This window comes from Pinus tabuliformis, chromosome 1_2 (genome assembly GCF_031772625.1).
Source record: "Pinus tabuliformis cultivar Carrire ecotype Pingquan chromosome 1_2, CPIR1, whole genome shotgun sequence".
Lineage (NCBI taxonomy): Eukaryota > Viridiplantae > Streptophyta > Pinopsida > Pinales > Pinaceae > Pinus > Pinus tabuliformis.
In genome coordinates, this window is record NC_142298.1 from 447,115,388 (window position 1) to 447,131,466 (window position 16,079).

General features: G+C 38.9%; 1 protein-coding gene across 1 annotated transcript; it reads left to right on the plus strand.

Moving 5' to 3' along the window:
• The first annotated feature begins 7,865 nt into the window (after positions 1-7,865).
• On the plus strand, positions 7,866-8,468 carry LOC149206280 (uncharacterized). Its single transcript, XM_089397640.1, has one exon. The coding sequence runs from the start codon at positions 7,866-7,868 to the stop codon at positions 8,466-8,468; it is 603 nt and encodes a 200-aa protein (XP_089253766.1).
• The last annotated feature ends 7,611 nt before the right edge of the window (positions 8,469-16,079 follow it).

The following is a 16,079-nucleotide window of genomic DNA, read 5'->3' on the forward strand; positions in this document are numbered from 1 at the left end:
TTCGATGAAAAGCAATTTCTACAGGGTTCAGAGGAACTTCTAATAAAACAAATTTTCTTTTCCTTTCTTTAATTCATGCTTCACACTCACAAAAGTTAACAAAGCTATGGATGCCTAAAAAGATATGAAAATCTATCCTAATGCAACAAATATATGCTGATGCAAGATTCAAAACTACTCTAAAATCAAGAAATGAAAGTTGCTTGCTTATCAATTTTTATTTTGCCACTTAAAATGTTCAGATGGAATATGAGATGCTACCATTCATTTCGTCTAAACACTAAAAACAAGTTCCAAGACAAACATAAAGCACTTTCATTCACTAAAAGGAAACCAAATGAAAACCAAGTTCAAGAAATCAAAACTAAGTTTTTTCAAAAAGTTTTCTTCAAAAGCAACAACAAAAGAGTCTTTTCAAAAATGCTCTCAACAAGACTGAAACTTTGTGATTGAAGAATAGGCAACAAACACTTTTGCAAGTTGACACCACACAATGGATGAAAACTCAACAAAAAGAAATGTGTTTAAATATGCTCTTAACAATAAAAGGCAGCGATGAAAGCTTTGGCAACAAAGACCAAAAAGATCAAAAAGACAAATTTCAAGAAAGTATCAATCAACAACTTTCATGAAACAAAGAAGTGGATGGTCACAAAAAGCGGTTTTGTCAAGCAAACAAAAAGTCACCAAAAGCAAGATTTAACACAAAGATTGAAATCAATCTTCCTACCCTGATGAATCAGAGCAGCCAAGATTCCCAACAAGAAATCTTGCGTGCTTAAGCAAAAAACGATGACGCTTGCAACAACAAAAACAAGACCAATACCCCTTACAATCAGAGAGAATTTGGAACAAGATGCTTGATGTAAAACTAACAACTGATACTGGAAAGTGACTGTTTCAGACTAAATCAAACCACCAGACAGACCTTCAGAGACAAAAAGATTTAAAAATATTGAAAATTGCAAGATATACGTGACTGTACTTATGTAGAGATTGCGTGTATACGCGACTGCGCCTAAGGTAACTTGCGTATACATGGGTTCACTTAAGGAAACATGCGTATATACGCTTCTGTAACTAAGAAAAACAACGTATATGAAAGATTTCAAGAAAAATAACAAACAAACTGAAGAAACTGGCAAAACTTAGAATTCAGGAACAGACCACACAACAACAGCAAGCAAACAGGCAGCTGAGCCCTGATTGGCTTGAAAACACCCAAACTAGGAACAACAAGAGTGTTGTCCCCAGTGGAGTTGCCAATCATGTTAAGGGAAATGTTCCGCTAGGGTTTTTGGGTTGAAACCCTAGCAGACTGAAAGTTGTCTATACAGAGAAACGCACATTCACACAGCCATTAAGCTATTATAAGCAAATTCTATGATAAGGGGGCGTACCTTAGGTCCTTTAGGGTCCAAACCCTTCTTCAAGTTCCTTTTACTCCTTTGTCCTACAAAACAACCAATTCCAAAGAACACAACAGTATATGGACAAAACCCTACAAAGAAACCATCTTCATGTTATAAAGAAAAGGGTAGTTAGTTATGAACTTTAAACAACCATTCTCATATGAATTCCAACATGAATATCATAAACATAAAGAAGATTTATATCAGGAACCAAGACATGTGTTTCTTTTATTATAGACAAATAAAGTACAGAAAAGGAATAATTTCACCTGAGTCACCTTTCGCAGGCTCCAAGCAAAGCTTCCTTCCAGATTTGTCTAGCCTCAAGCCTTTAACAAACTCCTTCCATGACTTACTCCATGATGTCACAAGTAGCGGATGAACATCAACACACAAGGAAACAAGGGTTTCTTGTACAAATGGGGGAAGTGCAGAAGGCACAAGGGTCTTCAGCATTGGTCAGGGGGAAAATCTCAGCATAATAACCTTTCTCTCTCTTCTCTCCTCCTTTAGGCCTTCCCATTGAGGTCTTTTTATACCTCTCCCAAAATAGTTTTTTAATTGGGAGTTGGTTGGGAATAGTTGGGCCACGGGCACTAACAGGTGATCAGTAGGTAAAACTCGCGATCTCTGCCTGAAATTAAGGAGTTTTATATTTTTTTAAGTGTTTTAATACATATACGCGGGTTGGGTATATGCCTACCTACGTATACACGCGTTTAACTCAGGGCCATGTCGCGTATAAGGGATAAAACACTGTTTTTTAAATTTTTGGACCAGGTCTGGAAGGAGGGGTTGCCCTAGGCCATGAGTGCAGCATCACAAACCATAAGAGTGAGATTTGGAGCTATAACAAGTAGCCTTACCAATTTCTTCAATCGATCTAGCTTAAACGCCCGACAAGCCAGATGGACGGCTTTTTAAAGTGAATTTGAATTTAATATGAAACATTTAAAGGGAAAAGAAAACCGTGTGGCTGATACACTAAGCAGGAAGTTGCACTGTATCTATGAGGTTTGAATGAGCCAGGCAAGATCAAGTATTCCGGAAGTCATCAAGGGGGTAGCTAATAAGGATCTGGAATATACTTTCCTCTGGCAACAAACAAAAGAAGCTCTACGAAAAGAGGAAAAATCAGAATTTGGAATAAATTCTGATAATCTTCTCACTTTTAAAAACATAATTTATATTCCAAATCAGACCTTGATTAAACTGTTGATATTAGATGAGTTTCATAAAAAACCTTGTGCTGGTCACCCAGGCTATCAGAAAATGTTTTCAGCCATTAAGAGAGGGTATTTTTGGCCTGAATTGAGGAAGGATATTGCAGAATACTTGTCCAAATGTTTGGAGTGTCAACTGGTTAAAACAAAACATCAACATCTCGCTAGATTGTTACAGCCATTACCCATTCCGGAATGGAAATGGGAGACTATATCCTTAGATTTCATTACTGGTTTACCCTGCACAAGGAAGCAACATGATTCTATTATGGTTGTGGTAGACAAGTTGAGTAAAACAACCCACTTCATACCTATGAAATCCACTTTCAAAACAGTGGAAATCGCATAAATATTTATGAAGGAAATATTTCGCTTGCATGGGATACCCAAGGTAGTGATTTCAGATAGAGACGTAAAATTCACGTCCACCTTTTGGAAGACTCTTTTTGCAGGACTAGGTACTCAAGTCCAGTTTAGTACTACCTATCATCCTCAAACGGATGGACAGACTGAACGAGTAAATCAGGTATTAGAAGACATGCTACGCATGTTCGTGATGCAACAGCCACATAAGTGGGAGGACTACCTCCATCTGGTGGAATTTTCATATAATAACGGACATCACGAATCACTAGGCATGAGCCCTTTCGAGGTGTTGTATGGAAGAAAGTGTAGGGTACCCATAGACTGGAATAACCCAGTAAATAAGCTAGCACTAGGTCCTGACATGCTAGCAGAAATGGAGGAGGTTGTTAAGAAGGTCTGACAAAATTTAAGGGCAGCTCAAGATAGACAGAAGATGTATGCGGATAAAAAAAGGACTTACAGGGAATTTCAACCAGGAGATCATGTCTACCTGAGGGTGAAGCCTCGGAAAAGTTCCCTGCAGTGGCAGGGTTGTGCCAAATTAGCGCCCCGATACTGCGGACCATTTCAGGTCTTAGAAAGAATTGGACCGGTGGCCTATAAGCTAGCGCTACCAAGCCACATTCGGGTCCACAATGTATTTCATGTATCCTTACTAAATAAATATGTGTATAACCCTCAACACATTATTGATTGGGGAAATATTCAGGTAAAGCGGTTAAGGGGTAAAGACTGGACATATATATGTATATATACACATACATTTTTTTTTAATATATAGATGTAATTAAGAATTGTTTTATGGTGTAGGTCGAACCGGAAGGAGAGTTCCTAGACGAACCTCTTCGTATTCTCGATCAGCGGGAAACCAACTTGCGGAAGCGAGCCATCACCCAGGTTAAAGTGCAATGGAAGCACTTTAGCCCAGAAGAGGCTACTTGGGAAGAGGAGGAATTCATGTGAAAGGCTTATCCCGCATTATTTTCCGAAGAGGAAGAGAACACCAGGGACGGTGTTCCACACGAGGGGGGGGATGTAACACCCCCAAGTTGCATAAAGTTCCACGAAGATTATTATGTTTGTTTTTACTAAAAGGATATTTTAAATGTTATTTAATTTGATAAGGATTATGAACTATTATTGGAAGGAACAAAGAAACACATGTGGTAATTACCTAAATTATAGATGGTAATACTTTAAATAAAATTGTTTGTTCATTTAAAATAACAGTTGCCAAGAAGTGGTTACCCTCTGCCTGAGAGAGGTAATATAGAGAGGGGCATAGAGCATAAAAGTGCTCCTAGAGCTGGGTGGAATAAACCAGTGGGAGAAACTTGCTTAACACAGTCAACAAAGAGTACAACTTGGAGGCTGGACCGTAGTCCTGAGGCCTTAAGTACTGGATGTAACTGGACTAGATCCAGCATGGGAAAGATAGAATGTTCTCTGGGGAGGTTCTGGACGTGATTACGAGACTCGTGGCTGGGAGGAGAGACCTTTCGAAAATATTGTGTTTCACAGGTTAACTGTTAAACTGAGGTAGCAAGCTTCTTAATAGACCTAATGTTAAACCATAAATATTATTAAGTACGGTAGTCACTATTATCTGTTCTTTCAAGTTAATTAAAAGAAAACTAAATGAGAAGTAACTAAAAGAATCATTGTTGAACTGTAATAGCAATTTCACGCAGAACTATTCATATCTGTTAAATAGAATAACTATACGATACTGTGGTTGCTAATATTGAATGCATAGAAAGGTAATTATGATGCTGAGCTATCTTTAATAGTTTTGAATGTTTCTGGAGAATTCCACAGGAGAAAAACCCACTGATAGTAGAACATATTACATTACTAATCTAACTTAAAAGAAGAAACTATCATCTATGTTATAGACATTTTTGTGCCTTACAACATTGAGCATGAAATGTCCATAATCTAAGGGATCCAAAGTCCCTAAACATGTTGTTCCTACCCCTAGAGGAACAAGGCTAACTAACCACAGCAATTCACAGAAGTTCTCCACCTGAAACCACTAAAAAACAAGCCAATTCTGGATCATGTCAACTGCTCCACTGAGCATCTGCGCTGAATGTCAACTGCTCCACTGTCTACCTGCGTTGAATGTCAACTCCAACAAAGGCTACGTGCGCTGAGCGAGTTTGGACAAGTGGCAGGCTCATTCCTCAATGTGTCAATGCCCAGGAAGCTTCCAAAATGACACTTGTATCAGGGAATTCGACTGGTGATGAGTAAGAGGTTCCAAATCTCCAAGTGGAAGCAAGAACCTCCAAGTGGACTCAAGAAATGACAGAGGGAGAGGACACTAGTCAGATCTCAAGCTGACTCATCCTCTCTCCAAGCATCTATATATGGATCTCTCCTCCATGAGATCTAGAGGCTGGAATTTGGTTATTGCAAAGAATTGCTGTTGGTTTGAGACTGGATCATTGGGTGCTTAATGCTTTGAAGGGAACTGAAGAAGGAATTCCATTCTGCTGGGAAGGAGATGCTGGATTGGAGCCCTATGGGTTGTATCTCTTCCTGAACCCTGTTACTTATCAATAAAGCTATCTTGGTTTGCTCCTATATGCTGGTGTATTTGTATAATTGCATTAGTGTATTTGATTTACTTCTAATCCTGAATCATTTATGAATATGTATATTTGCCTTTGTGTTGTGTTCTTCTCTTGTCGCAAGTAGCTGTTCTCTTGTCACAGGTAGCTGTTCTCTTGTGATCTCGTGGGAATCAAGTAGCTGTTCTCTTGAGCAAGCGAGGAGGCAAGTAGCTGTGAACACTCAAAAGGAAGAGGATCTAGATCGAGGGACAAACGGAAGACAACGGTAAGTCGATCGATCTCCCCTCTTTCACATTTCATAAAGGAAGAAACCAGTGTAGCTGTATTCGTTTGTTGCTAAGGCACTGTCACACCTTAGGTGGATAGGATAGTCCTGCATAGGCATTTTCCCCACAACAATCTATAGTAGAATTAGGAAAAGATTAAAAGGCTGACAAGAATTCCCTAGTCACGATAAGCATGTATCATTGTAAATTCAGAAAGAAAACCAGAGAGTAGAAATCTTGATGCATTATACTAGGTTTATGGGTCACATAAAGAGCCTTGATGTGGCAGATTTGGAAGAACTAGAAACCCAAAGGAAATGCAGAATTGAAATTAAGGTCCAAGTTCTTTTTCACAACCATATTAAATAATATGCGGGATGGAAACAAAGTATTCCCAAAGAGATCATATGTTTTCAACTCTGCAAGTTGATATATGAGATTTTGAATAGAGAGATTCAGCCCTGATAAAGAGGACTTCACAGCAACCCTGGTTTGGATTAAGCTATATTCCCTTCCCTAGGAATTTTGGGACCAAAAGATACTGGAAAGAATAGGGAACACCATAGTATCCTTTTTTGTGTTCTAGGAATCCACCAAGCAAGGAAGGTATACCTCATATGCTTGCATATGCATGTATATGTATGTATCTCAACCATTACTCACTAATATTCCTCTAAGTTATAAAGATACTCTCTGGCATCAACCTGTTAGACTCCGTCTCATGTCAGAGATTGATTCTTCTTCAAAACAGGGTTTTGAAGAAGAAATCATTTAAATGTTGCTTTTTAGATTATGTAATTTGTTCTTCAGCTCTTCAACTGGCAGCGACTTCAAGCTCCTACCTCTGTAAAAGCACAAAGAAAACAAAGCATACATCAGACTCTACTGTTGATGAATTTGGTCAAGTTTTATCTTCATATGGTTTCAACTATCATGGCACAGAGGTTCCCTACAGTGGCACCCTTGGTACAGAGCTTACTTGTGAAATATTCATTGGTCCAGTTTACTATCAACGACTTCGTCATATGGTTTCAGATAAATTTCAGGACAATGTCTTTGTGCAATTATTTTGCTCTATCCAGTATCGTGTTGTGAAACAGAATGCTGACGATGCATTTTATGAGCTGCAAAATCCTCAAGAATAAATTCAAGCTTATGTGTTTGATGTGGTTCGAGCAAATGTTCCAAAGATGAATTTGGATGAATTATTTGAGCAAAAGGGCGATGTTGCCAAAGTTGTGTTAGAAGAGCTTGAAAAAGCAATGGGGTCATATGGGTATAACATACAACAGATACTTGTGGTTGATATAGTTCCGGATCCTTCAGTACAGAAGGCAATGAATGAGATCAATGCAGCTCAACGACTTCAACTTGCAAGTGTGTTGGATGAAGTTAGAGAGGGGTCGCGTGGGAAAGAGAATTCTTCTGGAAAATTGATGCTGGAAAATTGATGTTGCAGGTCCAGATCTTGATCAAATATTCATAGCCTCATATACCCTTGTAAGTCTTCGCAGCATATCTATGTGACCTTTATTGGATGAATTTCTGATCTGGTAGCCTCTCTTTCGGTGAACTAGACTAAATTTTGGGTATCAAATTGGTATTCTCTAAGGCTCATGTTTGTTTGACTGTGATATGTTCTAAAGCTCGCAGTCTATTACAGTGATCTGAATACATTTCTCTGTGGGTTACATATCTCTTTGTCTAAATAATTCAGTGGTTAGATTCATAATTTGTGGCTCGTATATACTCTCATAGGCTTGCTCTTTGTTACACTCTATGTGGCCCATATGTATTCCCTTGCACTATTTATGTGGATCGTATTTCCAAAAGAAATGGATCGCACCATAATTCTGACGCATTTTTGTGGCTTGTGTAACTTGGATTGCACATTACCATGATTCTGAGGCAATATTTTATGTATCTCACTTGTTCCATCTCCGTGGAAGTGATCTGAATTGATGATCACATCTATATCTAGCTCATTACAGTGGCTTGTTACAATTGGGCACTGCATTCATGGTTATTACTGAGATCACATGCTCAGAGTCTATAAATTTGTGGTTCTTGCTCGCATCACTCTCTGGTTCGTTGGCATACATTGCGGCGATAGAACTAGAATCTGGAGAAGTTAAAGAAGTGACATTTGTTGCTCATCGCGTTGCTTACAGTGTTCTGGGAACTGTAACGTCGCTTTCAGGGCAGTCCAGGGAAGGCATTTCTTTGGAGGTAAGATCACTCTCAAAAGGTTATTATGAAGAAGCAACAACAGACAATTCAGGGAAATATCGACTTAGGGGCCTTCTACCCAACACAAGCTATTCTATAAAAGTTGTAGTGAAGGAAGACTCTGTAAACCGATCAAGAATTGAACGGGCATCTCCAAGTTTGGTTGACATACAGGTTTGCTTTACAGATATCAACGATTTGGATTTTGTTGTCTTTGACCAACCAGAAACAACCATTATAACCTGTCATGTTGAAGGAATCGGCCTTGACAAACTTCATCCTCATTTGGAAGTTCAAATCAAATTAATGAGTGAACCTTTTAAAATAGAGTCCATCATTCCATTGCCAATGACATATTTTTTCGAAATTCAAAATTTGCCAAAGGGAAGATGAACCGTTTGCATATGAATTAAAGATATTAGTAACGTGGCAGTTGTTGCAACATTTAAGGCGTTCGTTTCATCTAAGGAAAATATGCGGCATAAAATATGGACAGGGACCATTTATGGCATTGCAGTGACATCGTAAAAGCTATGGTTTTGCTCACCATCCCGATTTTCTTGAGGAAGACGAAGACGCTGAAAAGGCATTCAACATCATGACTTGGCTAAACAAATACTTAGCTCAAAACAGAAAGAGCAGTCTTTTCCCATTTATTTTAGATCGTATTTTTAATACATGAATTGTTTTTGCCCCCGAGCTCAACTGTATCATAGCGTTTTAAGACATCTGTCACAGCAGAAAACGGGGTCAATTCGCCTACTTTTATCCTCAGTCCCGATTCAAAAGGATCAGCGCTCCATATGTCAAGCCATCAGAGGATTTTGGGAAAGGCTGTTCTATGTTTAGCATAGATGAAACGCCCATTCCTAATTTTTGTAATTGTAACAGCGCAGAGGTTTTGGGGTCGATTGGTTTTTCCTGAGCAGCATGTATTTATTATAAAAAATTCATTGGTAAGAGTTAGGAGTAGGGGGGAGAGTTCTGAGTGCTGAGAGTGCTGGAGAACAGAGCTTTCAATGTACAGTTTTTGGCAGAGAGTTTAATGAAATTACACAGCTCTGACTTCTGAGATTCCTGTGGTATGAAAGTTAGCATTAGTTTTCCTCTTGTTTCATATGTAATCTGTTATGTTCCATTTCACTACATGATCATTTCTAACTGAACAAATGAAGTGTTTAGGTAAGAATTCATGCCTGCCATGCTCTGCCTATAAGTTTGTTCATGTTTAATGTTTTCCTCTGTTTGACAAGGATTCATCTCCTATGCCCTTGTCAGCTCCTCACCAGTCTTGCCATCCCATTTAAATCTAGATTTGATGCTAAATTTCTTGCCTACCTTGCCTCAGTCGATAACCTGTGTTGTTCATTATATTTCTCTGTTCAAGCTGTGATTTTGCCCATGCAGCCCAGAAAACCCCGTCATTTAATTAAAAACCCCAAATCAACCTTTCTAATCAGTTTACTAGCCTAATATCAGTGTTACCTTGTTGGTCATCTCATTCAATTGAAGATCTACCGAGACTGATCGGAGAGAGCCTTCTCCTGCCCCGTAGGGCTAGCTACGAGGCTGAATGGTTTGATGTTGCCTTGAGGTTTGCCTTTCTCAGCCTGAGGTGAAATTTCAAGCGCTAACACAACCCATAAATTATGAACACATAGCATTTAAATGTTGACAATGTGATGATCATGCTTATTTTTTCAGGGGATGTCCACTCAATCAAATGCAGTGATCAACCAAGCCCTGGATAGAAAAATATCAAGAGAGTTTCCAAAAAGTTATAAACAAAATAAAATCCACCATAAGGACCAACGGTGGTATAACAAGGGAAAATTCTAGGGTAAACAATCGTTATGTTGCCCTTCCAAACCTAGATCGAGGTCCAACAAATAATGAAGTTGAAAAGGAGTAGCAAGATGCCCCAAGCCAAGAGCTAGATCCAACCCTAAATGATATAGCCAAATGGAGAAAGAAGCATAACTTATTGGATGATAAAAATATAGACAATGTGGAAATGGTTTAATATCTAGAAGAGCATATCCCTTAATTATCCCAGATAAAGAAGTGGAACTAGCCTTAAATGATTATATCAAGTCATAGGTGACATTGCATCAAGCTTACAAAAGTAACTTGTATCTCGATTATTCTTCCTTAGGGGTTAAAATATCTAATCAAAATGAAAACCCAAAAATACGTACAAAAGGAAAAAAGAGGGGACGAAAGAGAAATAAACAATTGATATAGAAAAATGGGGAGTTTCTAATAAATTTTGGGGGTATAACACTAATGAAAAAATCCCTTCAACCCCACTCACAAAGTTATCAATGAAAATTCTCTCTTAGAATTTAAGGGGTCCGAATGGTCCATCTAAGCACAAACTTCTCAAACCCAAAATCTTGCAATAGTTATTATCCAAGAGACTAAATGCGGAGATACAAAAATCAATAGAGTTGCAAATATAGTTTGGAAAGGATGTCAGGTGATGGTCGTGAATGCACATGGAGCTTCAGGAGGATTAGCCATTGTATGGAATCTGTATGAATTCACACTCTCTAACTTTACTACTACTCAAAGAACCTTAATAACAAAATTTCAGAGAATAGAATTAGTTGAATAGGTTTCATATTGAATGTTTATAGACATGTTGTCGCTGTAACAACGACCCTCCAAAATTTTTGCCTATGTCAATTTTGGAGCCTATGCTAACTATCATTTCAAGCCCCATGTGTCGTCATGTGGTTTGATTTGATATTTGTTTGTTTTCTCCTAATATCGCATCCTCCTAAGTCAATGTTTCCTAAGTATCGTCACTTGACCATTATAAGTGTTTAAGTTAGTAATTTATGGTTAGGTGAACTTGTGATATTTTCTAGACTTAAATATTTGCCTTACACCCATGCACACACTCAAAAAGTGCACAAAAGCATAAAAAAGCAAGCAAAAGCATGAAAATCTCTCACAAAAGCAAAAAGTGCACTTAAAGTTGACAAAGGCTCCCACTTGAAGAAAGCGCACTTCTTCGGGCTGAAGGGATGTGCCCTACTTGGGCGCACTTCTTCAGGTTGAGCAAGTGCGCCCTGTCTAGGCGCAATCCTTTGTGTCAAAGACATCGCCCTATCTAGCTACATGCACGATGCAACTTGTCCATGAGGGCGCACTCCTAGAAATTGTGAACAACCATAGCTTCCTCTTAATTGGTCCTTTCATCCGATGGTAAGTGGCACTCATGCACGAATCTGTTTTGCATGTTGATATCTTTAAAAGAACTCAGTTAATCATTCCTTCACCATCATTTCATCTAAGCGCACAATTGGAGAATCATCAAGTCCTTCATCAACCAGTGCGTCAAGTAAGTTGCATGTTCAAATCTTGATTACTTTTCATCATTTAACCACCAAATCTTGCTTTGTTTGCCATAGATTTCTTGTTTTGCAATGTGTTTGTTGGAGTTTTAGTTTGATCTTCATCTTGGAACTATTCATTTACTGTCGCATGCAATAATATTTTCTTATTCCTATAACCTTTCATATTCCACCATGCATGCAACATCATCTATAAATATTTACAGGCCCTTCTCTGTCTCATTTTAGCATTGATTTCTGCTTTTGTTGCTTGTTTCTGGGCTCTTTTCAGATAGAGCGCACTTCCTAAGCTCAAAGCTCCTTCAGTCTCAAAAATCGTGCCCTGTTCAACAAAGTTGTCCTCATAAGCACATGGGCACATCATGAAGGCATGATGCTTTCACCTTCAGCCCTTCAGAGTGCTACAATCCGCCCTCTTTGCCTTAGGTCACATGGGCACATCACAAAATCACAAAGCCACATCTCTTGGCCCTTTGACATGCGACAGTGTGCCCTCCTTTGTCGTGAGCGCATAGGCACACTTTGTAGACACAAAGCTCCACTTTCCTTATCCTTCGTTTGTTCGGAGTGCGATAGTGCACCCTCCTTGTCTCCCAGGGCGCATGGGAACATAGGGAAGACCTGAAGGATTTTTCTCCCATTCCTTCGACCCTTCAAGGTGCTACAGTGCACCCTGGGCAATTTCTACCTCTTTCTTGATCACATTAGCGCACTACGAAGCCCTGAATGACCATGCATGTCTCTTTCTGCTTCGAGAGTGCACCCTCCTAGTTTTCATGTGTGTTTTTGCTTGCATGCAAGTTATTTTTGGTTTTTGTTCATAGATTTTCATGCTCTATCATCCGTGATTACTCTTTAAGCGTGATTTACAAGTTTTGCTACATAGTTAGTTGTTTTAAGTTGATCTTGTCGCTATGAGTGTGATTCCACAAACAGGTGTTCATGCTACAAGTGTTACCATTGTATCATCATTTTTTGGAGACATGTTCGCATGCAAAGTAGCCTCTAAACAACTTTCAGAAGCAAGTGCAAGTGATCCGCTTAAAGTTGCAAAATCTAACGTTCCCATATATGTGGACACTCAGTGTTTTATTGACAAGATAGCATACACTACCTGGAGCAAGATCTACAACACGTTCATGCAAGAAACATTCCCTAAGGACTTAGAAGATGTACATGCATATATAAACATAAAGAAGTCTAGGATACACAGGATCACGTGCAGATATATCCAGTCATGCCATGTGTTGAAGTTATTGAATGGATAATTACACATATGGATGACTCACACCTTATGCTATGTAGTGAGAGTGGCAGTCACCTCGCCACTTATTATGGTGAGGATATGCAGACATATTATAAGATGCTCAAGCCCAATGAGTATGAAAATGATAGTTTCTACACAAAATGGGGCAACCTTAACACGACTGACGTTATCAAACAATGGTGTTGAGAACCTACCAAGTTCTGTCATCGCCCATCAGCAATTTATCTAACGAAGATCTTAAGAGAAGTATATTAGTATTTGATGGTTATGTATTGTTAGATGTTTGGGCTTAAGAACGTTGAGGTTTTCCAAGAGAATTGGATATATATGCTCAATATAGTGGTGAACTGTGGAAGAGATTTTAATTGGGCGGATATGTTATCATATGAGTTGCAGTGACAGGTGGGGCAAGTCAAAGCATCTTTGTAAGCAAATCAAGCTCTAAAATTTTATATGTTTGCATATCTCCTGGATGGTATATGTGCACGATATGTGTTCCTGAAGTGATATTGGAACTGGAATCCTAAAGACAAATTCCCAGTATATGTCCACTGCAGGGTGTTATTAGAAAGAATCTTTAGAGGCACATACAACAGATTGGATGAACACTTCTTTGCAACCGTATTTTGCTTGATATTTGAGATTGATTCGCCATGCATGATAGATCAAGTAAAGGAGTCACTTTGAGATATTGCAGACTGGTTTTCAACTCCAAAGGGAACATACATCAGATGCTTCAGATGTCAAACAACCCCCCATCTTATGCCACAATATGTGACAAACAAGGTGGTCATGCAGGAGGTGGAAAATCAGCTGGACAAGGGACTGTAGGGAACTTCACAAGAGGAAGAGAGCCCCTTGGCCTAATTTTCCATTAAGAATTGACTTATATGAATTAAAGAGTCACAAGGAATTAACAACCGAAACTGGAGAGTTGAGCCACCTACACTTCGTCACCAAATATTTTCATGCATATGATCCCAGACGAATTTCCAGGCAACATTGTGAAAGGATCGGGCATAATACAAGGTATTCATCAATATGTCGACTAGATGATGAAAAGATAAAGAACTGGTACAATTCTAGAATGAAGACACATCCAACCATGGATACTAGTTCACCTCCCAAATCACCATCTCAGGACTCATATGAGCAGGAACAAGAATAGGAGGAGGAAGAAACAACGCCTGAAATAAAGAAGTTAGCTCCTAGGAAAAGGATTAGGTACTGTGAGAGTAGCATGAAATGGAAGGATGATCCTTTAAATATAGGAGATACATAAACAGAGTTAGAGAGGGTAGAAGAAGGAGAAGAAGAAGAGGAGGAGGAGAGCAAGAAGAAGGATGAGTTGCTTGAAAAGCAACTAGTATAAGAAGAAGAGAAGATACAGGAAGAGGAAGAACAACATAGGCAGTCTCAAGAGGAGGAAGCAACATAGAGGCTGGAAGAAGAACAATTGACTCAAGAGCTAGAGGAGGAGTAGGCAGAGGAAGAATACACCATCCAACCCATGGATGATGAGCCCAATACTCTCGATGAACAACCGCTGACAGGGGGACATCTTCCATTCAGCGAAATGGGGATTACACCTCCTCCAACAGACCGAGTCATGGATACATGTAGTGTAATGTTTGATTAGTTGCAGAAGAGGATCGTGCAGCAAAGGCATAGGTACTTTCCCAATGATCCTCAGAAACAATTTCAATAGCAACAAAAAAGGTGATTACCTCCAACACTAGAATAAATCTGAGGGAAATTATGGCAACGAATGTTGCATTTGCTACAACGACACAGGATAACTCAAAGTATTTGCTAAATGAGAATGCCAGGCTAAGAAGAGAACTTGCTGCAACAAAGCAACAAATATAACATCTTGCAATGGAGAACGAGTGGTTGTTATCAGAGAACTCCAATAACGCAGCATGGCAGTCAACCATGCTAGATGAATTGGGACCAATTTAGAATACCATGGCACAACTATGTGATGAGATGATACTTATAAAATAGGTCATGGCTCCTCTCATTGACATTCAAAAGAATGCACAGGAACAATGGAATGCTAGGAGTGGACTGCCAAATATCCAAATGCCTCGGAGCATTTGGAGAAGAAGGATAAGCTCTCCACAGAAATAGATAGAGTGCAATTGAGACTCCACCTACAGAATTACTCACATTTGGGAGCATAGTCGATTAACATTATGGTTGCATATAACTGACTGCATAATGGGTTTGAGTCTCTTACACATAAGCACGAGATGCCCGCCATCAGATCCCTTGAAGAAATCAGAGGCGGGGAGGTTGTCTTTAAGGAGATCAAAGATTACATTGAACAAATCAAGCAGGTAATAGAATAGGAAGGCTTGGAAGTGACCAAAGATGTTATTCAACAGTATGCCTTTACACTAGTCAAAGCGCACATGAAGCTTTCATGGTTGTGGAATAATTTCCAGTCGAGCTCCAAGAACATACTATCAGAGGCATTGGAGATAAGGCACGTGCTAGAAAGGAGGCTTTCTAGACCTAATCAAAGGCATTGCAAAGGAGTTTAGAGCTTGGCACTCTTACATCAGAAATGAACTCCATGAAGAAGCACATGATCTATCCATTTGATGAGTTTTGTCTTTTAGAAATTTTTTCTTATTCGGTCACCGTCTCATGCGTAAATTGTCTTATGTAATAAATTTTATGTAATGAAGTCCTAGGGACACATGTGGAATATGAAAAGCCACACATTGGAATGTAAGGAGTCATTTTAGAATATGAATAGTTATAGAAGTTAAAGAGTCATGAGAAACTCAAGAGTCATTGTATTTGTTATAAATATCTCCTCATAACTCAAGCTAGAGGCTTTTGGCCAGGATTTTGGAGGCTTAACCTTGGCTTCTCTTGTACCACATAAGAGATAGATTATTCTTTGGAGAAGCAATTTGTGGCTTCGTGTTCCATTATTGGATACTGTTGTACCCTAAGAAACCAATTTCCTGGCTATGTAGAAATTGTGCTTAAGACATTAATGTTTATAATTATTGTCACTTGTTTGTCACTTAATTGTATGTGGTGTTCTCAAATGAAGGACCTGAAAGACTTGGTTTTAAACCCTCAATACTTAGGTGACATGAAAATCTCAGAATGCCATTTGATTGCTGAATATAAATGATGAATGAAGAAAGCTTATAGAAGTCATAGACAATATGTTGTTTTACACAGAATCTACTACCTGTGACACTTGGAGAAGTTAAAGATAATATGTTGTCTTACACAGAAACTACTATCTGTAACTTAGAAGAATTGCAAAGGTGGGAACTTCAAGTATAGGAGTCATAGACAATATGCTGTTTTACACAGAATCTACTACCTGTGACACTTGGAGAAGTT